At 35.5% G+C, this 23,375-nt stretch overlaps 2 protein-coding genes, 1 long non-coding RNA gene and 1 pseudogene across 4 annotated transcripts; 2 read left to right on the top strand and 2 right to left on the bottom strand.

The window, feature by feature from the left end:
- Window positions 1–189: 189 nt before the first annotated feature.
- LOC110729649 (pectin acetylesterase 9-like) lies at window positions 190–8,192 on the bottom strand. The gene is made up of 11 exons (XM_021909419.1): window positions 7,649–8,192; window positions 7,442–7,524; window positions 5,257–5,386; window positions 2,129–2,208; window positions 1,917–2,003; window positions 1,690–1,814; window positions 1,488–1,605; window positions 1,314–1,391; window positions 1,121–1,226; window positions 890–1,038; window positions 190–627 (listed from the first exon to the last, which is right to left on the bottom strand). Exons 1-11 carry the CDS (start codon window positions 7,785–7,787, stop codon window positions 520–522), a joined length of 1,203 nt encoding a protein of 400 aa, XP_021765111.1. The 5' UTR covers window positions 7,788–8,192; the 3' UTR covers window positions 190–519.
- Window positions 8,193–12,580: 4,388 nt separating this feature from the next.
- On the top strand, window positions 12,581–16,776 carry LOC110729646 (annotated as a pseudogene).
- Window positions 16,777–17,099: 323 nt separating this feature from the next.
- LOC110729647 lies at window positions 17,100–19,320 on the bottom strand. Of its 2 annotated transcripts, none has more exons than XR_002512931.1 (6): window positions 19,112–19,320; window positions 18,943–19,032; window positions 18,729–18,797; window positions 17,870–17,957; window positions 17,576–17,751; window positions 17,100–17,418 (listed from the first exon to the last, which is right to left on the bottom strand). It is a non-coding gene; the product is annotated as an uncharacterized LOC110729647 (long non-coding RNA). The 2 variants fall into 2 exon arrangements; XR_002512930.1 differs by having other exon boundaries at window positions 19,177–19,320.
- A 2,369-nt stretch (window positions 19,321–21,689) lies between these two features.
- Window positions 21,690–22,920, top strand: LOC110729645. Its single transcript, XM_021909417.1, has 2 exons — window positions 21,690–22,112; window positions 22,201–22,920. The coding sequence occupies exons 1-2, from the start codon at window positions 21,860–21,862 to the stop codon at window positions 22,791–22,793; spliced, it is 846 nt and encodes a 281-aa protein (XP_021765109.1). The 5' UTR covers window positions 21,690–21,859; the 3' UTR covers window positions 22,794–22,920.
- Window positions 22,921–23,375: the final 455 nt, after the last annotated feature.

Raw genomic sequence — 23,375 nt, 5'->3', positions numbered from 1 at the left:
TAACCGTGTATATTGCTTGTGGAATAGAATCTATCTAAGAGTATCCTTAATAGCATCAGATAAATAAATGCATTTCTTGCATTATTTGAAGCCTTCACTAGTACTTTGCTCAACTTGGGAGTTGGAACTTGTAACACTATATGTTTAGTATACATGCCATGCCATTTATATTCAATTCGTTCAAATCGGTACACAAAAGAATCCAACGCAATTCACTAGTGATATGGGTACAAAATACAAATAGATCTTTACGAAGAAGTCTTTAGTTGCGAAACAGATAGATCTGATAAACAGGTATAATAACATTGAAGTATAAGAATGAACTAGAAGAATTGTGATTGAATATCTTAAGAAATGGGTACAAGTTAATTTATCTTACAGGAATGTGTACACCAAAGAATTACTTCATCTATTCTGTATCAGAAAAATAAATCAAACTTTTGTATATTGAATCGGGCTATGTAATCTTCAGCTATATAAATTTTCCAAGTCCTATGATGATTCCCAGAGTATATTAGTCTATGCAGGTATAATATTATGACAGGAAGAATCACAAGGATATGGACAATCGATCAGCTTTGTCTCGTTTCGTTCAAAATACCAATCGCCAACAGCCTCTGCAATGGTCTGCAGGATATGCAAAGTACTATTAATAGTTGGGCTAGTTGAGCTTCAAGGAGTGAAACATATACAAACTAAAACACGCAAAATGATACTTTAATAAGCAGCAATGTTAGTATATATAGCGTGAATGCATGATCCTTAAATACTCTATGACAAAAGGGGAGTATATACATGTAGCATGATCCACAATCTCAACTAATAACATTTTCTCTGTAGTTAAACAATGTACTAACAATCAGAATTCATATGTTAAAAATACAAGTACCTTCTTATGCAATCTAGGGGAGTCAGCAGCGAACCAAGTTTCCTGTTGTTCACTTTGGCAATGTGCAAAGCATGAATTGATAAACATTCCTCCACTAGTTGAATGTGTATAGAAAGAGTATGAAGCCTCGAGCATTTCCTGTCGAAAATCTGAAACACAGGTTTCGAATTTTAAGTCCATGATTTAGATGGTTTTTGCATCATAGCCTAAAGATAGCACTTTGATTTATACCTTGTAGTTTCTGAATTTGACTGTCAGTACAAGTTGATACATTATACTTGCAATACTTCCATTCTTTTCTCTGATCAGCCGAAGATGGTACCAAGATATTATGGAACTGCCAAAGTAGATTAGAATCATTAGTACCTGAGTTTAATAAATCTAAGAAATGCAGGAGCTAAAAGAAGTAGAAAATAACAAATACCTGCCACATATCATATGCAGTGTTTAAGATAAAAATGGGAGTTTTAATGTAACTTAGGACATGTTGTGGAAAGAAGCACTGAAACAAGATAGAGAAACATGTCAGTCCAGAGCCTTATAATGTGCTCAAAAGCAAATTATCAGGTGAATATATAAGCAGTTTGCATTATCATACTAGCTTAGGATCGACTAGAGAACTGGTGCAATTTTTGTCGAGATTCTGCTCTACTCCTTGCAGTGTAACAACACCATGGTATAAGGACCTAATCGTGTCATGCATGGCTACATCTTTTCTGCAAGAACAATGACAGGTCAAAATTTGGAAAACCATAAGCGAAACTTTGTAGGACACGAGCAAATTAAAAGAGTGGACGTACATGTCCAAGAAAAAACCGGCATCACTCAGACATTTGACAGTAGTATTTCTTGGTAGAAACCTGGATAAGTTGTCACAGTGCAGGAACACTGCTAACCCCCCTGCAGAGCAACCAGAAAGCAAAGCCTGCAGAGTACGAACAGATGTCATATATATGCCTATGATTTTTGCAAAGGCATTAAGAAGCTTTTTACAATTTGATTTCATGATATTATCATAGAAAATTACCTTCTCTGCATGTGCCAACCCTTTTGGAAGAAGATCAAGAATCATTGCCTGCCATATTTTTTGCCCTCTAAAGTAAAGCACTGAGGTCTGTCCAATGTTAACATACACAATTAGAGAAATAGAACAGATAATTGTTTACTGTAATTCTGAAACCCACACAAGACTGGTCCTAAAAACAGATCAGACCAAGCCATTAAGTGAAGTATGTATACCCCATTGTCAAACTTGGAATCGCCAGCAAAGGAAGCTCCATCACAATATCTTAGCTTGACGCGGTTCCAATTGTAGAAGTCTGTTGTCAATAATGTTATATGAAGCAAACTTTGAATCTATAAATAGCTCGAAATTAAACAAAGAATCTTTAAGATTAAATCACTTTCACATCCTATGCTTCAGGTCATTTTTTCACATAGTCACATAGAACATGTCTAAACCAGGACCTAGCCTATATACACGTAAAACATTGAAAATGGACTATGATCATATTGCACGAATATGATTTGATTCGAACAAAAGATTTTCAGCAGGCATTTTGCAGAGAACACATAGCTATTATGACGAAATTATTATTTTTTTTGATATATTATAGCAACTTCAGAGCTGAGGAAGGCATACAAAACTAGATCAGTAAATCTTGTTAAGATAGGTTTTTTTTTTTTTTTTTTAAGTTATTACGATATAAGGATAATTTAATACTTGCAATTTGCGTACATAAGACAGAACAAACAAGTTTAGTATAAAAGAAAAGGTCCCATTGTCTGATACTTCATCCTAAAGATTCTCAAAACAACCATACAGATTTATCTACTAGACACTCATGAACTAAACTGACTCTTCTAGCTTGGCCGGTGATTATTTTTCTTTTTAAAATACTACGAAGTAATTTTAATCATACATAAATACAAAGGCGTCTATTATAGTATCAGGCATATGTAGGTGTAAATTCGAAATATGATGTTTTCCTTGCATAATTGGGGAAATTTGGAGAGAAATGTGTGTATAATATACATGGCTTGGGTTTGTACTTTTTCAATGGTATATGTAAGTGTTTAATCACTAGAATATGGAAATGTGGATACACAAAAACACAAATTTTAAATGTGGAAAAAGTCATTTTAAAACAAGCTGTAAAGTGTTAAAATAGAGAGTCCAATTATGTAGATAACGAATAACTTTAGTGTAAGGGAATTCAAGTTGGGTGACATTTTAACTACTAAAACAAAGAGAGGTGGAAAATGATGTACTAGTAGGTCCAAAAATATCAAAATAACTTGCAAGTAAAAGTCAATAATGTAATAAGAAGGGGGTAACCAAGATATGTTTGTGTCTGAACTCTGAACCATTGATTTTTATAAAAGAAACATGATCTTTATGAAATTTTGTATTTACAGTTTGATTCATTCAAATTTGGACCTTATTAATTATTATCCTCACTGACCCCATTTTGGAAGAGTTTCTGTTTTTATTACTGCTTTCTTCTTTAAACAAACATTTGAAGGCTTTGTATTTGTCTATTCCGTTCTAACTTGTTCTGATGAGGTTGTCGTAATTTTGAATGATTCCAAACCTATACCACTCGTAATATAGCTCGTTTGGGGTGTAACCTTAAGGAAATTAATACTCGTCCTATTTTAAGAATGGAATTCTTTATTTTTGTTTAAAAAGCCACAGTTTTGATTCCTGTACTTGATAGCCTAGCTAAAGGCAATCTAAACTAGATCTAATATCAGTTACAATTGTTCTGAATTTCTAAGTGAATCTCCAATAATAATCGCGCAAGACAACTTGTAACTTGAGTTGATTGCAACATCACACATGTCCTACACCATATTCCAGCTACAATCATCTCCAATGGTGAGTTACAATATATGTAGCTTTAATGACTCAACTTATCAATCGATACAACAATTTTTGTTTTATTTTCTTCCATAAAAAGATTCAAACATGGTAGCTTGTTATGAATCGATATTAGTAAATACAGCTGCACACTTCAGTGGTCATGCAAGTTTAGTAAAATTAAATTTCAACTTAATTTAGTAAGTCGCCTATTAATAACATCTTAAAATAAACTTGTCCACATGTTAGGTAAACATATAAACAACTATTAAGAAGGGAGGATGATTATTCATTTTTAAATACTCCGTACTATACAAATCTAACTCATGTTCTGATTTCTGAACTTATTATTATTATTATAGAAAAGGCTAAAATTAGCAAAGGGACAAATGATATAACGTGGTGAGCAGAACATAGACATGGCACAAACTATAACACACACAAAGTTACACTGAATTTCTGGCCTAAATTGACATACAAGTCATAATAAGATTTTGGACATAAATCATGGCCAATGCTATAGTAGCAGCAGAGTCAATATCAAGAACATCTTAAAGCAATCAAAGTAATTTAGTTAAATCATGTACTATATAACAGTGATTAATGTCACCTTTTGCACATGTTGTTTGTTATAATTAGACAAATTTCCAGTCTGTCTTGTCTAGTTAGTTTGTATCAACTTGGCCATCCCACTTTGTCCTCTCGTGTATTGTTTGCTTGCACAAGTACGAGTACTTCTTACTCGATCTAGTTTCTTTCCTAGCTAGCTTCCTTCCTTCTAAAGATTCATAGAGTATGAATAGAGATGGCCAAAGGGGTAAGTCGGGTTTGCTTGGATGGACCGCACTAGTTAGGCTTAGTGACCCGGTTAATTAATGCTTAGATCGTTATGGAGGGCTAGGAGTTTGATCCATCATGACCCGCCTAGGTGGACTACTAGATAATGCACCAACTAGTCCAAGCTAGGTTGTGTGCTTGTGTTGAGCTAGGCCAGCCGTGTCAAAAATATCCCAATATAGCCTATAGCCCCTCTAAAAATTTTGTACTTCATTAATTAATGCCAGGGCCTAAGAGATTGTTTTTCTATGGTTTGTTGTAGAATGAAAAATAAAATATTACCAGTATTCAGTGGTGGATCTTGGACCAAAAAGTAAAGAAATCCAAGGTTTAAACCATAAATCTCTAGTTAAAAAGTATAGCTGAAGTAACTTAATAACCTATGTGAATATATTCATAGTTTAGGAAACATTCTTTTTGTTTCATATATATTTAAACCCCTATATACCTCAATGAAGATCATCATCCCATGCTAGCATCAATTTGTTAAATTTCAATATTTCATCATGATTTCATGAACAAGTTTGGTAGTACTAATGAGATCATCATAATTAAAGCTGACCCATGAGAGAAATATTAACCGAAAGTGCCTAACAGAAAATTAGCATATCTTAAAAACCAAGAAAGTAATTTTTTTAAAAAAAAAAAAAAAGAAATAGGAATCTACCTGGGTTGAGGGATTCATTGTTGCTTAGGATCCCAGAAAAGGCTTCCACCTTAGTCATGTAGTGTGTGGATCCACGACGAGTTTTAGCCCTCTCCATGCATGATTCAACATCATTGCACCACCCACCACCCTACCAAAACCATCATCATATGTATTTAGCTAGTCATCTTTATTTTCAAAGCTAGCATCATCACATGTACGTACAAAGTTATGCATGGTTCATTGGTTCCTTATCATTTATCGAGCTTGTCACACAACAATACTCGTATGACACAACGTATCACACGATTAATAATCAATTCAATTAATTAAAAGTCATAATTCATGAAGGTCTATTTACAGGCAAGGACATAAAGAACTAAATCGACTATATCACTATATGAGATCTTAACAACGTACAGAATAGCATCAATACCTTATACCTTATATCATTGATGTAACTTTGTATGTCTTTCATGTAGTGAATTCAATTATTATTGAAATTATATATTCTCTAACCTAAAATATAACCTCTAGTTAATTCCATATCATTACAATTGAAAGTGAATTTGTTCACCAATAGTTATTATATTATAACCTTTATTGATCTTGATTGGTGCATTTTGATCAGTTACACTTACTTTTATTGACCATTAGACGTAGACAACCTCATTTTTCAACTTGAAAATTAAATTGACTAGTCCTTTATTACCAATTTACCACAAAGGAATGCAATTATTCCATCAGCAGCCATAACTTTGGATCAATGGCGGCGGGTCCACAATATTCGATAAGTAGTGCAATTAATACACGCAAATTATAACATATAATTGTATAATTTGTATTATCTAGTGAATGAAGTACAATCTTATTCATTCACTAGATAATACAAATTATACAATTATATGATTAATATCTAACAAAATAATATTAATTATATGTTAATGACTTACTGGATCGTACCAATAATCAAGACTTCTTGTTTAGATAATATTTTGCATTATTCATAAATCTTATCCAAATTACATTAGTTGATTTATCGTATATATCTTTTGTGGTATTGTGAAAGTGTCTAAGCATTGCTCTTCTTCAACGGGTGGGGCATGCATGGCCAACTGGCCTTAACGTGCAAGTAGGTCCATCTAAGGTCTACTGAACATTGACTCTTGAGTGTGAGTGAGTCCAACTAGAAGGAGAATTCTCCATATCATACAATGAATTACCAAGTTGTTTAAGTTTACACGTTACTACTACAAAACTAAATTATTTTCTGATCGACTTTATTGATTTGTGACAATCTCATAAATAATTCTAACTTAGTGGATTAGCCGTGAAAGTATGATAACAATAGAGTTGTTGTTTTCATTAACATATACCAAATAATACAAACTTTGATATGATAGAGTAAGATACGCAATATCCTCTAATTAGGATGGCATTGCCTTGTGCCAAGGCGAATACACGAACATGACCACCTTTTTAACATTGCAAGTAAAATTCCCTAGAAGTTAATAATACTCCGTGTTTGGAGCATATTATATAGGAGTATAGGACTATAGTTAGAAGCTCAAAATGTGCAAATTATGTTAGCAAACTTTATTAGCAATTCTAAAGCCGTGACCTTCGGAAATGATAGAAACAAAGCAAGTGGGCGTGCAACGACTGGTTTAACTACTCAATGTTCTTTTTTGACATTTGTTTTACAATTTTGTTTAGCTTTGTTTTCACATAAAAGCCAGGAGAATTAATTCTTTTGATGGCGTTTCAGATTGCCCCAAAAAACTGCAATAAAGTTGCAACAACACCCAAAGAAGTGACTTTGACATAAGAGAAAGCAAAGAATCTCTACATTCTAGTGTTAATTTATTGGATCAACCTATACAATATTACAATACCAAATGAATTTTCAAATAATTAACTTTTCGTAATCGCGAGTTTTAGTGTTCAATTTTTTAAAACTAATATGGAGTAGGTGTATATATAGAAAATTTACTTTTGACTAGTTCGACTTAAAGGTTAATTGTTAGGCATAATGCATAATGCCGTATTAGTAAAATCACTTTTCAATAAATGTATATGAATACAATAATTATTATGGTTTGCTAATTATTTATATTACCCTATGTATTGCTAAAATCTCTAAAATGAAGTTAATGGAAATTTCCACCATTATTATAGACTTTGTAGTAGAATTAATATGGATTACCTCAAATTGCAAAAGCCAGTTGCGTGCGCCAGAACCGAATCCTTTGCTAAAATGATATCCGGGTAAACTCCCATCCAAGCAATCTTCAACCACATAATTAAATCACACCATTTTAATTAACTTATATAAACTTAATAATTAATGAAAATTAATAATCAATAAGGGTAAAAATGTAATTTCAAATATTGTTTGACAATAACGACTTACATGCTCCAAGAGCTGTAGCAGTAGAATTTTTCACCATTGTCATTCCCACCACTGGTCGATGTGGTAATTGCGAGTTAACACACCACGGTACGCATGTTATCAGCAACAATACAGCTACAACTAACCGTAACGCCATCATTATTCGTAACGACGTTATAAACAAATTTACAATGTATGTGTTATGAGAATCTAGATAGAAAGCCCCGGTTAAGACAGGGCCGGGACGTAATAAAATCAAGTTCCGCCAAAGTAATGAACGAGTTTGAAATACCACCTCCTCGGCCTCCAATATAGGAGGATTAGCAAGAGTGTTGTAGAGGAGGGAAAGGAAAGATGGAGGGGAAATGGAGGTGTGCTGGTTTATATAGGGAGAGTGAAGAAAGAGATAAAGAAAAAGATGGGGCCCAATTTCGTTTGTTGTGAAAATGATTGATGGTCAGGGATCGAGCCTCTAACTTTTCACTTTTTTACATTTTGTGTCGTCTCTACTCTTGTTTTGAGTCACCTTTTTTTTTTTTCTTTAATTGAAATTTATCAAACATCTATGAGTATTTAAGTTACTAATCTCAACATATTTTTCTTTCTATAATATTAAAAGAATTTATTAATGATCTACTACCTCCATTTTATATTAGTTGTAACTTTAGGGTATTATTTGTGAAATATATTTCGTACAATATTGTAAAGTTGCAAATAATATGAAACGGAGGTAGTATTAATTGTTAATTTGTTATAGGTGTACATTATTAGTCATCAAAAAAAAAAAAAAGGTTGTACATTGATAGGCCGTCAATAGTCTCAATATCGTCATCCCGTGCATTAACACAGGTAAATTCTAGTCTAGTAAAATAAAACAAAATAGTGAAAGTGGTGTTTGGTAGAAGTAATTGAGTATGGGGAGTTTGATTGAATTTCAAGCTCAACAAACTAAAAGAAAATATAGGGAGGTTTGGTTGGAGAATGGAGGTCTGCCTAAGTTGGTCCCGTGACTGTCGCTTACCTTTGAACTTGTACACTTTGACAAATATTCTGATTTAGATTAGTTAAAGAGTGCTTCAATATTTCTAGCCCAAGATAAGTCATTCTAGTGAGGTTATTCATGTTTTATTGATGATTGTTCATTTTACTACCTCCGGTTCTTATTACTCGCAACAAAGGGGTATTATAAAAATCGGAGATAGTATATTTTTGAAAAACTTAGTCATAATATAGTCACATTGAGTTTAGGTATGACTATGTTTGGTAAACAGCTTATTGAGGAAAAATTAGCTTATTTGACCAACTTTAGCTAATACTAGTGTTTGGTGACAAACTTATTGGAAAAGCTTATTTACCTCAAAAAGCTTTTTTTACAAAACGTTGGTATGAGCAACGTTTCCAAAGAGCTTATTTGCTTAGGTGAGTTTAAATTACGAATTTGCCCTCTTGCTTTGATTAAGTCCTATGACATACAACCCTGCAACTGCAATTCATTTCTCACTTCTTCCCACCTCCACTCCACATACTCCATTGTAGATCTAATTCTGTTCATTTTCTCAATTTCTTTTCCTTATTTTTTTTTCTTGAAACAATCTTTTCCTTTTATTTTTCTTTGTTCTGTTTATTGTTTTTTTTAGTATATTTAATTATTGGTCATGTGGTTAAAAAAAAATATTTGTTTTAATCTAACTTTTAGTAATTCTTATCTCCTCCAAAATTTTCGAAATCTTTAACTCTAACCAGATAAATCTGATTTTTTTTATTATTATTATTATCATTCATGTTCTTTTTTTTTTTAATAATCTGATTTTTTATGTTAGATATTTATTTATTTTTTTTGAAGAAACAGGTTTTTTTTTTTTTTTTTTGGGACAAGAAAGAAACAAGTTTAATTTAATAAACAAAAAATTTTTCAATATCATAAAAATGATTGTAACATTACAAAGTTTATAATGTAATTTTTCTTTTATGAAATAACTAATCCTTCAAAGTTCAATATGTCAATGTTCTTATTGGTCATTTTGCATACTTAAACACCTTTAAGTAATCAGCAATTTACCAAACACTTTCATACAATCAGTTAATACAATAAGTTAGTCAAATCAGTTAATAAAATCAACTAATCAAAATCAGCTAACTCAATCAGCTTCATCTTTTAGCTTTCCACCAAACAGGGCCATATATTTTTCAAGTTGAAATCATGTATAAGATGTGTGGTTTAAATTGGGTAATTGATTACTTTGTATAATTCTTTTGTTGTCATGTTCAATAGGAAATTTAACAAAATTTATAAAAAGGGCTTACAATCAACTAATCGGGTATTCACGGTGCTTGTAAATCAACTACCTATTTTTTAAAAAAAATAAATAAAATTTACTGAGTAAAAAATGATGAAATGACAAAGTTATCTCATTTATCAGGTAATGACAAAGCTATCATTTATTGAATGACCTTACCGCCCCTTGATTTATAACATTTTTTTACTATCAGACTTATAAACCTGAATGTTCTTGTTTGAAGGGAAAATGAATGGAGAAATAATGAGGATATTGTAAAGCTCAATGATTAATGGAATATTTTGGAAATAATACTAAAATCTTTCCACCAAATTAAAAATGGCATTATAGAAGCTTTGGATTGTAGTATTCAAATCTCTCCCCGCCCTCTTCCCAAATTTTCCAATCACCCCTTAATGATATAGTCATGTTCGCAAATAATACGTAAAATCTAGTCGTTGGACAAGTTAGGTTAGAGTCAGTCAAGGTCAATAATGACAATTTTACATTTAGTGAGCCAAAGCAAATTGAGTTAATGCAAATCGTAACTCGTAAATTGATAATGAACAGACAACTACGGAGCAATAAATAAACAAGAAAAAAAAATAGAGTTGAGAGATTAAAATGAGTGAAAAGATGACCTATTGACAATTTGACATGTGTGGTAATGGTCTGTTCTCATACAATTATTTTCAGTTCAGTTCATTTTAACTCTAATAAGTCCAGTTCAGTTCAGTTCAGCTCCTAATTTCCTACTCTTATAAAATATTCATTTCAGTTTAGTTTAATTCAGCTCTAGTAAGTTCAGTTTGGAAATAATATATATTACTTGGAAAAAAAATATGAGTTCAGCTCTAATATATACATTTATTCGGCTATTTCACCAACTGCCACTGACAAATTACGGAATTCATCAAATGCCATCGAACTTTTCAGAATTCACCAAATGTCACCGAGTTTTAACAAAGTTCACTGAGTGCCATTAATGACTGACAGCCGTTAATTGACCGTTAGTGGACCCCACCACTTGTCACGTGTCACTTTCTGATTGGTCCGTTTTTTTTAAAAAAAAATTAAATAAAAAAAATTACAAAAATTCCAAAAACAAACCAAAAATATTAAAAAAAATAATAATAATAAAAAAACCCAAACCTCAAACCCCAGCCACCACCTCGGCAGCCACCAGCCCACCTGCACCGGCGTGCCGACGGCTGCCGGCCCCCCTCCCTTTCCCCTCCTCTTCCCCCGTCGCGCCACACACCCTAGCCTAAACCCTTGGTACCACCGCAATCAGCCCGCAACACCACCACATCCAGTAGTCCACCGCAATCAACCCTTGCTTCCTCCGCACTGCCGCCGGCCCCCCCTCCCTTTCCCCTCGTCGCGACCCACCGGAGCTTTAAACACAAAATCCAAAACCCCACCCCCCTTCCTTCACCTCCCCGAACAATTCAAATCAAATTGTTCGAACAACACTAATCGATCGGCTGCCATGACTCACTTTTTACCTTCATCTTCTCTGCCACTCATCTCTTTCTCTCGGTTTCTTCATCTGGGCAATTCAGCAACCCAATTTTCTCACTCCAATTCTTATCACTCCAATATTCTCGGTTTCAATTCGATATTGGGGTGAATAAAACAACAACCTGAGAATTTAGGTTTCAATGGTCAAAATTTTAACAATTGATCCTAATTTCAACTCAAATTTTAATCCCTTAGAATTTTAATTTTCACAAAACCCAAATAGCTTGAAAATATATTTTCAACATTGTGCCTAAGAAATTACAGAGATAATAGAATAAAAATAAAGTAAGAATTAAAATAAAAAAAAAAATAAAAAAAACGAGGAGAAATGGGGGAAGTTGTTTGAGAATGTTGAGGAAGACGAAAATAATCCCAGCTAACTAGCTAAGAAGAATCTTGTAGAAGATTTCGCTTCATCGGAGAAAATGGAGTTCGCTTTAATGGAGGGACGACGGCAGGGGTGGTGGTGGCTAGGGTTTTGGGGTGGGCAGGGGGCTTAACGGCAGGAGGTGGTGGCTGGCCACCTATGATGAGTTCCTTTTTTTTTTTTTTTTTTTTTAAGTTTGGAATTTTTTTTTTTTTTTTGAAATTGAACATGGAACATGGATAAAGCTGAGGATTACTTTAGTATATTAATATGGAAGTTATGGAAGAACAAGGTCCAACAACAATTGAATAATTGAAAAAAGAGAAGTCAGACAGTCAACTTCTTAATGGCGCCATTAAACACAAAGAAAGGGTAAAATAGTATTTTCGCAATAACGGCCAACTAACGTCCTGGCATCATTAATGGCACGTTGTGTTAATATACTAGTTGTCAATGGCATTTGGTGAATTCTGAAAAGTTCGATGGCATTTGATGAATTTCGTAATTTGTCAGTGGCATTTGGTGAAATAGCCGTATATTATTTTACCATTATTTTTTTTGTACATATCACACACATGTGTTGAAACTTGAAAGTCTTAAAATAAATTGTGCTAACCTTACTTTAAAATCCAGATTAAGTTATTAACACATTCCTGCGTTAACCCACTATACATGGCCCAACTAAACTCCAACAAAACCCAAACCTAAAAACACAATATTAACCTGTTGGGCTTATTAAATGTCATCCTAAATTTTCCTCAAAAAAAAAAAAAAAAAAAAATGTCATCCTAAATTCTCTCGGAAATTTGGCAAGTCCTCAAACTCTGAGTACAAAATCTACAAATATCAGAAGATGAGGGACCAATCTGCAAAAAATCAATCACATATCAAATTCGGACTACTTTTGGAGTTTTGGTCAATCGAATTAAAACCATCTCCCAAGAATAGTAAGTACTTTTTCCACTCACTCCTCAATCTCCCTTCAAGTCCAAGGTTAGTCCAATTTCCAACCCTTAATTCCATATCTTCATCAATTCTAATTTATTATTTTCACATTCAAACTTAAAGATCCCATCTTATTCTGATCTGGGTATTTGTTCTTGTTTAATTTTGATTATATTGATGAATATTAATTGGGTTTTTTTTTTATTTTATGAATTGCAATTCTTAGTGTAATTGCTTCATTATTTACTTTCTGCTGATAAATTAAAAAGTAATTGATGATTATTTTGGGTATGTTGCAATTAATGTTTGTAATTATCAGTTGCTTTTTATTTGTGGGGTTTTGATATTTGTTGTTGTAAAGTGTAATTTTGATGAAAATCTGGAATTTGATGATTTATCCTGCTGTAATGTTTGATTTAGTAGAATTTAAGAGCGCACAGGATTAAGATGAAACTGGGGTTAGTGAAATGTTGAGCATTGTTTTTCTTCTTTTATTTACTCGTATTACTTAGACTGCAAATTTGTTGCAATGGGAGAAAAGGTACAAATTACTTAATCAAACCATGATAGTAGATGATTAACCACAAAAAAGGAAATTTAATGATAGTTGATGGATATCGAGGCAAATGGTTTGCTATGCCATAGTTTCATTGGTATTTTTGGGCCATGTAACCATGTTCAAATTCAATTAAAGTATGGGGTTTATGACTTTAAGTTTAAAGAATGTTTGATGAGTAGTTGCTTTAATTGTTCTATATATTGTCTTGGTATTACTCTTGGTTGCTTTTTCCAATTGTAGAGATCATGGAATCGTATATGGTAAACGGTGTATCTAGTTTTATTTTGTGTTTGGGCAATGCTAGTGTCATTGCTTATACGGCCAAACTCTTATCTCCCTGTGGAGTTGTGGTGCTTGTTGGTTGGAACAGATCTGATATTTTCCTATTCTGACTCATTTCAGGTTGTGTAAGTTCTCTGGTCCAGTTTACACTGGAGAAAGGTTGCAGCTTTGGCAGTAGAGTATTTTTTACTAATCTTAGGTGTGCAAAGTTAAGCTTTTATAGATTTAATCGAAGGGTTTTGCATGTGGAGTAAGCTATGGAATCTTTGTGGAAGCTTCTTTATCTGTTAGAACCTGCTCCGATTACTCTCATTATAACTGCAGTTGCTGTGACATTTGGTTCTGCTTTTCGAGCTCTAAATTATGGTAAAGAGATGGAGCGTAATCGTGATTTATCTGAAGCATCAATTACCTTGGACAGGTCTCAAGCCCTTATGATCCCAATTATGAGCTCTTTCAGCCTGATCATGATGTTTTACTTGTTTTCTTCAGTGTCACAAATCTTGACCGGGTTTACAGCTATTGCCTCTGCTTCCTCACTTTTTTTTTGCCTATCACCATACGTCAATCGTGTGAAGTTGCAACTTGGGTTGGCTGACCCATATGTGTCATGGTGTTGTTCCAAGTCAATTACCAGGACCCAAGGGCTCCTTTTGGTTGTGTGTGTGTGTACAGTGGCAGCTTGGCTTGTTTCTGGTCACTGGATATTGAACAACTTGTTAGGCATTTCCATCTGTGTTGCTTTTGTAAGTCACGTGCGACTTCCAAACATTAAAGTGTGTGCGATGCTTCTTGCGTGTTTATTTATGTACGACATCTTTTGGGTTTTCTACTCAGAAAGATTCTTTGGTGCCAATGTAATGGTCTCCGTTGCAACTCAGCAGGCATCTAATCCCGTACATACTGTAGCAAATAGTTTGAGTCTTCCAGGTTTGCAGTTGATTACTAAAAAATTGGAGCTACCGGTGAAGATTGTCTTCCCTAGGAATCTCCTAGGTGGAGTCACTCCAGGAGAACATGCAGCAGACTTCATGATGCTTGGACTAGGAGACATGGTATAGCATTCTCTCAACTTAACTTGCTAGTTCAGTGATTGAGTGGTTGACATGCAATTTTTAGTCTTGATTATTGCGATAAATTAATAGTTACTATACTTGAAATACTTTGATTTGGAATTTGGGAAAAAATAGAACATTTGTTAATTGCTGGTTTTAGGCCTTGATCATGCATTGATGTATATACACTTTTCTTTTATTGCTCTATGCATTTCTTCTCATGGATAGAGTTAGCTACCCTATGTGCAAGGTCATCACAATATCATTAAGCAAGGTTGTCTATTGATAGCTATCTCATTTAAACTTTAGCATGCATCTGGTTTTTGTGTATTGAGGTGTCAACAACTTTGTGTACTCTTTGAGTCTTCTCTATTGCTAGAAATTCTTTGCCGCATGAAAAAAATTCACTTGCAGTCCTTTACCAATGAAATCCTTTGTCGAATAAGTCAAACGCACTTGGCACATATTATCCAGAGATGCATCTAAAGCTATAATTTACATTTTTGGCATTGTGTCCGCTGACTACCAAGCTAAACAGTACAGGGCTGGTTTGATCCTGCCCAGTTATAAATGCAACAAGATGCTTCTACTTGATAAAGTAACTAGAGTTGTCATAGGTAACATTTTAGGAAAACTGGTTGTATGCTCAATAGTGTGAAATTTTCTGATTGTCTTCATCATTAGCAAAGCCTGAGTCTTCTCTGTTGCAACCGAATTCTCTTCTGTTTCTTTTCAAGGAACTTTGCATTTAAATCTATATTTGAATGTTTTTCAGGCAATCCCTGCCATGCTTTTAGCATTAGTTTTCTGCTTCGATCACAGAAAGAGAGCAGTCAACCCGACTGATTTTGCTTCCTCTAGAGGGCACAAGTATATCTGTATATATGGTACGCCACGTCTGGATATGCTGTCGGCCTTGTGACGGCTTTGGCTGCTGGGATTTTGTCTCATTCACCGCAGCCAGCACTTTTGTACCTGGTAAGGTTACTTTTATACTGGTGGAACATATGAAATTTGTATAAAGGCATGGTTCTATAATTGAATCGTAGATATGCTTGATGTGATTGTACTTATTACTTTATTAGAAATAGATGTTTATCTGGCTGGTAACTTCTTATTATAGGTTTATTGATTCATGTTTCTGATTATGTGATGTTTTATTTAGCTTAATATATCAATTAATTATGGAGTTTCTATACGTTACAATATTACATATCACTGTATCAAAAATATTCTATTTGCTGATTTGGTATGCTTAAGGGTGATATTTGTATGGGTTTTATGGTTGCGAACTTGCACATTGTAGTCTCTCTATAGGAATTAGAAAATCTGATAAGTAGTTTGGCATCATTTTGTGCTAGTTAGCTGAGATTCATTCATTAGAAATTAAAATAATCATCTTCTCCCGAAGAGAGAAGGCTGTGGGTGTGGGGAGAGGTTCCTCAACCTTATAATGTCAGAATGAGGCTGTGATGGATTGAAATATTTCTTGACATTATGCTGTCAAAGTATGAAACTGCTCTTTTGCATATTTCCTCTTTACCTAGGAATATACAGATGTGGTAGTTATCACAATTCAGTGAAATCACTTTTGAAAACTCAAGAGTGTAGTAGTAGTGGTTGTTGCTGCCGCTAAGTTGAAAACTTTTGAACTTTAGGGTATATACTTCAAGGCAACTTATACGATGTATGTGCCTTTTTACTAGCACTCGATTCTGATTTGAAATTCTCTTTTTTTGTTGATGCAGGTCCCTTCAACATTAGGTCCTATAATTGTAATCTCTTGGCTCAGAAATGAGCTGCTAGAGATGTGGGAAGGTTCACTACCAAATTTGAATGAAAAAGTTCATTCAGTTGAAGTATGATTACGAGTATTTGAATCCATTTCAGAGTATATACGATTATTCAGATTAAGGGCTTGGTAAATGTAAAGATACTTTTGGCACTGAGTAATGCTTCTGTTTTAGCTTCTTAGAAACACCGCCTGTTGTATGGAAAGAGATAGATTACCTCTTATCAATGAAATTGTTGAATTAATTCTTCATTAAGTCCACTATTATCCTTGTAATTCATGGTTTCGGAAATTCTGCATAATGTTTGATTATTAAACACTTAAGAGTTATGACATTGACTTTTATTTATTTATTTTTTTAATTTATGGGTCATTTGGGTCGTGCCATATGTTGATGTTGAACCCAATCCCCGCTCTTCAAATTATCCCTTCATCTATCAAAGATTAAGATCCCCATATACTCCTCCATGAGGACTGAAGAGCTACAATTAGGTGACTGAGAAGCATCAAGGAAATCACGGTTATATTTGGCCTTCATTACCTTCCTCAACATAGACTCCTTTGCACGAACAAGGTGCCACGCTTGGGGATGGATGGAGGAAAAACAAAAACCAAAATGTAAAGTTTTCTTTACTTGGGGATGGAGGGAATACGTAAATGGTACAATAGGAATCAAGGAATTATAAAATACTTATTTAAAAAAAATCCATTGGAATAAACTGAATTCCCAGCATTTAACTTTTGAGAAGACATTAGAGATCATAAACATTACGTCAGAATATGCAACCAATGTCTACATAATTTTAGAACATGACAGTTGAATCAGATTTACATAAGCCAATTACAAGCAGCAATTGTTGAGACTGCAGAATTCAGCGAGCACGACCCGGGCGAGGACGTAAAGAGCCGAGACGAAAGATACGTTCAGAAAGAAATCCATGGGATGGATGCTTAATGGTTTCGCATGACGAACATCCAGCAGATTCACTACCTGTTTGAGGAGCAAAAACAGGCTGTAAATAATTGAGGGTAGAAATTCTGAAGTTGTGATTGTCAATAAATTATTTGCGAGGCTTACTTAAAAGAGCACACATACTAAAAACAACTTACAAGAAGCAATGTAGCAGGAGGCTAGGGTCTTTTTTTACCTTTTAAGATTCGACAATTAGTTACTGAATTATACGGTGGATCTTTGATACCACGAAGCTTGGTTGGAGAATCCTCATCGCCATCAGAAGTCCTTTGTTCCTTAGCAGTGGATCCAAATTGTATCGTATAACATGGCATTGCTAGCCAAGGCATCTACAAGCTGATAGTTTTTCCGCTGCAGATTACAAAATGCAAGTGCAGAAATTAAAGAGTGTAAGTACAGTAACATGACTTGAAGCAGAAAAGAAAGAGAAAGAATATACTTCTGGTAAATAAAGTATACAAGTACATACGTATTTCTTATTGTAGAATTCCAAAGCATGTTCAGCAGCCTCAACATTTTGACGTTTAAGCTCCTCTGTGAAGTCTCTTTTTGGAAAACTTTTTTTTTTGAAAGAACACAAAGGAGCAGAAGTATTAATATGTGGCATCCAACTCCGCAAGTTAAACATTAGTTTCCAAAATTATTAAAAAAAAAAAAGTTAAACAATAAATCTTCTTCATTATATCTAATTTTATATGGGAAAAGGGAGCAATTTACAAGTTACAAGGTCGATTGAGTATTTGTGTTATTGAAAAAAAAAGGTACAAGTCCAAAAAAACCCACATATTGTACTTGCACATCAATGCTTGTGACAAGGCAGAATGGTGAAATGAATAGCCAAACAACTACAATGGTCGGGGGGTGTATTCGTGTATAAAAAAGATTGAGGGTAGCTAATTACAAGTTATAAGGTCGGTTCTTGCTCTTGGTAAGGCGGAATGGTGAAATGCAAAAAAACACAACAACTAGAATGCTAGCAAAATTATTATGAAGAGCTGGATAACATAACCAATAAGGATAACTAATTGTCTGTGTTACAGTCAATAATGAATTCAGTCTAAACTAAACAATTTGCAAGATTTCTCATAACAAATCAAAGAGGGTTAGATGTTAAAATAGAGACTAGTATGGCACACTATGAATTCCCAAAATTACTGCAGCACAGAAGATGAATACATCAATTGATACCATATTAATTGCTCAATTTGTTAATAAATTCTCTCTAAATTCATAAACATCCAAACCCTAAATTCTCTCTATCTCAATTGAAATTCTTCAAAATCAAACAACAACAAAACAAATAAGGAGTTGCGGGTCAGAAAACCTACGTGTATTCAATTTCCCCTCTAACTGGAGACTGGGGACCTTCCCACGCATCGTAGTCGTCCTCAGAATTTCTGACAATTGCAACCAATTTCAATGTGTTAATCATCTAATTGACAAATTCATATATATATATATATATATATATATATATATATATATATATATATATATGGTTCTAAATTTTTCCAAAAATTAAAAAGCAGGAAAATAAATTACTCTTGTTCATTCAAAGATTTGAATTTCTTAGTTGTTTCCTGCAAATCAGAAAGTGCAGAAGCTCTCTTAATTCTCAGCGTCTCCTTGATTCTGTTGTAGGAAGAGAGAGATTGATCAACAGTTAATTCAAAATCAAAAATCCTAAAATGTAAATCAAAATAACACACACCATTCAATTGAGATACTGAAAATTGAAGAGAATTCAAAGAAACAATTTGAAGAAAATCGACATACCCAAAATTCCTTTCCAAGTTCTAACCCTAACTAATCTTCCAGATTTCCCTCAATTAAAAATAAAATAAAATTTCCAGATATCCTGAATAATACAATACATACGGTAAATATAGGGACTTGTTATTCATCGCCCGCAAATCTCTACATAAAGCCCACATTTTATAATTTTTTGACAAATTTGCCCTTTTTATAATTTTAACCGAAGATAAATTTTTCGCACTAAAAAAAATGTGGAGCAGCACCGGATCGCCGAGGATCACCGGAGAATCGCCGTCGTCATCGGAAAACGAGGTTCGTAACGCATCGTAAGGACGAAATGGTGGCTGGCGCCTAGCCAAAAGGCCATGCCGTGGTTGTGGCGCCTAGCCAGGACGCCGCCACCGTGGTAACGGCGCCTAGTGGAGAAGCCTCGACCATGGTAGTGGCGCGTGGCCAGGACGCCGGAGCCACGGCCAGGGCGCCTGGCCAGGACGCCGCCACCATGGCGGCGGCGTCCTGACCAGGCGCCCCGGCCGTGGCTCCGGCGTCCTGGCCAGGCGCCACTAGGGGAATATATTTTTTTTTTTTTTTTTTTTTTTTAATTTAATCCCTTTTTTTTTTTTTTTTTTTGTTTTTGTTTTTTTTTTATTTAATTTTTGTTTGTGTTGTTTTATTTCCTTTTAATTTTTTTTGGAGGGAATTATTTTTTTTTTTTAATTAAGTTTTTTTAATGCATCTTTTATTTTGTGTTTGTTTTTGTTTTATTTTGTTTTATTTTGTTTTGTATTTGTTTATTTTTTTTTATTATGGTTTTTTTTGTTTGTTTATTTATGTTTGATAAATTTGAAATGAAATGTGTGTTATTATTTTGTTTTTTAAATGTATTATGCGTTAAATATAAAAATGATATTTAGAAATTTAAAATTTAGAAATTGCGTTTGTGATAATTTTGTGTTAAGTGTATTAATTTAATCTTAATGTAATTATATTAATACGTTATATGTTATTGTTACAGGATTATGGTGGAGACGGAAATGATTACAGTGGGATTTTTGTACATGATGGCCTGTTCGAAGATGCTCAACAAGCGATTGATTGGGCAAAACAGGTTGCAATTAGATCAGGCTTTTGTTTAGTAGTAGCAACTCATAAATCTCAACGGGATGGTAGAATGGATCGCATTTTGAGATGCGACCGTTATCGCAAAAGAGAAGAACGAGATTTCAGTAAAGCGATTCGGTTTGACTCAAAGCGGAAAGGTTGTGGGTGTCAGTTCCGAGTTAAGGTTCGACAACATCAAAGGCGTGACGGTTGGGAAGTGAAGGGTTACGGCAAATGGGGATATCACAACCATGAGCTGATAGCATACAAAGTGGGGCATCGGCAGTTAAGCGGCCTAAGTCCAGCTGCGAAACTAGTTGTAAAAGAAATGAGTGATGCTCAAGTGAAGCCCGCTAAAATATTAGCGTCTGTGTTAGAGAAATTCCCCGAAGTCCAGCCAAACCGAAGACACATCTACAACGTCAGACAGAAATTGAGGTTTGAACGGTCAGAGGGAAGGAACCCTATACAGCAGCTTCTGCACCAGGCACAAGCACGTGGTTACCTTTACTGGTTTGAATCTGACGAAGACACATCGGAGGTAACTCATTTGTTCCTTGTCCATCCTGATTGTGCTGATATGATTTCGTCTTGGCCATATGTGATTTTGATCGATTCAACGTACAAGACAAACAAGTACAAGTTCCCACTGGTTGAGATGGTTGGGATGGCTCCAACGAACCAGAACTTTCTGATTGGTTATGCAGTCATGAAGGATGAGACGGCTGCGAGTTACCGTTGGGTGTTGGAAAAGTTGAGAAACTACATCGGCCCAAATGTACAGCCATCGGCCATCGTAAGTGATTGTGAGGGAGGTCTTTTTGCCCCTATAGCGGAGCTGTTTCCGGAGTCGAGCCATTTACTGTGCACATGGCACATCAACAACTGCGTGAAAGTCAAAGCCTACAATCTTTTCAACAAGAATTTAGTAACAGCAGAGACATTGGTAAATGGTAAGTGGCGGAAGATCATGCAAGCTACCACAGAGGCAGAGTACGATCGAGCCTTGGAAAACTTCAAGGATGCGTACAAGTGGTGCCCGCCAATCGTAGACTATGTGATGCACCAGTGGGTACCTCAGAGGGAAAAGTTTGTCAAATATTGGACGAACCAAGTTCTTCATTTTGGGAACACTACGACATGCAGAGTCGAGAGCGCTCATAAAGCTTTGAAGGACTGGATTGATTCTTCCACGGCTGCTCTGGATACACTGTTCGATAGAATAAACAAGGCTATTGATACTCAGAGGAACGGCATCAAGAACTATCTCGAGGACTCCAGACGACGACATGGCATGTTGTATGGCCATTTCATATTTAAGATTCTCCACGGTCGTGTGTCACACCACTGTTTGGGGTTGATTCTGAGCGAGTATACCAGGATGAGGGAGTTGGGCGATGAAGTGGCTATTCGGTGCGGATGTGCTATATCAGTGACTCATGGATTACCTTGTGCATGCACCATTCACCGCGTAATTACGCAAGACAGGGCGTCGTTACATGTCGATCAGGTTCATCCATTCTGGCGGACGCTCGTTATCGGAGAGCATGCTGTTCCGCATACGGTTCACCGTGAACAGGAGGAGTTGGAGCAGTTTCAGTTGATGTTTGACCAAGTGTCCTCCAGTCACCCTTCGATCATTCGTAGTGCTACACACATACTTCATGACATGTTCAATACATCGTTTTTGGATACCGAGGAACCGGAAGGGGTCGAGCGACCTAGGGGTCGACAACCACGGCGGAACAAGAGTGCGTTTGAGTACATTCGCGGTCGTGGCCGTGGCCGTGGCCGTGGTCGTACATCCTCATCAAGTGGCAGCCAATCATCGTCGTCGGTGAATATGCCCGGCACCGGTAAGACATTCGACTTCAATTTCTTTTGTTGACTGTTTGATTAGTTTACTGTTGACTTGTTTATTGTGTTTATTGATGTGTGTAACAGGGAGAATGGACATTGAACATTTTCCATATAAGGACAGGATCCCTAATATCATGATGCCATTCTTGGACGGGTGGAATGATGTCATTGCAGATGGTAACTGCGGATTTCGGGTTGTGGCGGATGTGTTTCAAATGGGTGAAGACAACTACGGTTTAGTGCGGCAGTTGATGTACAGTGAAATCGCATCAAACCGAGATGTGTATGGCCATGTGTACGGCGAGGACTTGGATAGGTCTCTGCAGCGTATCCGGTGGGGAGGGGGACCTTGCGATCAAAATCATTGGTTCGATGCGCCACTTGATCTCTTTGCCGTTGCAAACATCTACAAGTGTGCAGTCATGCATTTTGGCCTTGGTTTACATAGTCGAGCCTATTATCCATGTACAACGGTTCTGCCCTGGTGTTCGCGCGAGACCGTCACCAGACCGGTAAGGGACGTTGCTATTGGATTTCTTGGGCCGTCATACAGACATTTTATCCGATTAGACATGTCACCCGATTTTCCGGTCCCACATATCATACCGAAGTGGTATGAAATTCGTAGAGCAAGCGTGGAGGGTTGGGATGCTTTGTACCATGCTCGCGTGCAATAGTGGAACAATTTAATTGCCATGTAGTTTTTGTTGATGTACACCTACCTTTTACTATGAGGCCTTGTATTGTCAATACTATGTCATTTCTATGTGTTCATTTTTAAAAGATAATGTTTCATTTTAAAAACTAATAACAATAATTTCACAATATTACAAACTAAAAAGATAATATTGAATTTTAAAAACTAAGAACAATAATTTCAAATATTACAAACTAAAAAGATAATGTCTAATCCTGTCGTGCATGGTGGCAGGAAGGTGACTCACTCTAGTGCCCCTCAATCGCCCGACCATCTCGCTCTCCTCCGGCCAAGCATCAGCCCAGCTACACAAAAACCTACAAGTCTTTTCCCGGGTTTGGCATTTCAAAATGCCTGTATCCAAAGCCCTCTCCTGGTCCTCCCAAATACGGGTAGCGATGTGTCCTAAAAAGCTAGGATTCACACTCCCGTCTATAGGTCCCCCGGCCACCTCACCCCTCACCATCCAAGAATCATTAACGGCCCTCGACCGTTTTCTGCTACCCGCAGACACAGTGGACGCAGATGATGTGCCAGATCTACTAACAAACCTACCATCTCG

Source organism: Chenopodium quinoa, unplaced genomic scaffold (assembly GCF_001683475.1).
Source record: "Chenopodium quinoa cultivar QQ74 unplaced genomic scaffold, ASM168347v1, whole genome shotgun sequence".
Taxonomy (NCBI): domain Eukaryota; kingdom Viridiplantae; phylum Streptophyta; class Magnoliopsida; order Caryophyllales; family Amaranthaceae; genus Chenopodium; species Chenopodium quinoa.
The sequence above is the reverse complement of the archived record's forward strand: the minus strand, read 5'-3'. Positions and strand labels throughout refer to the sequence as shown.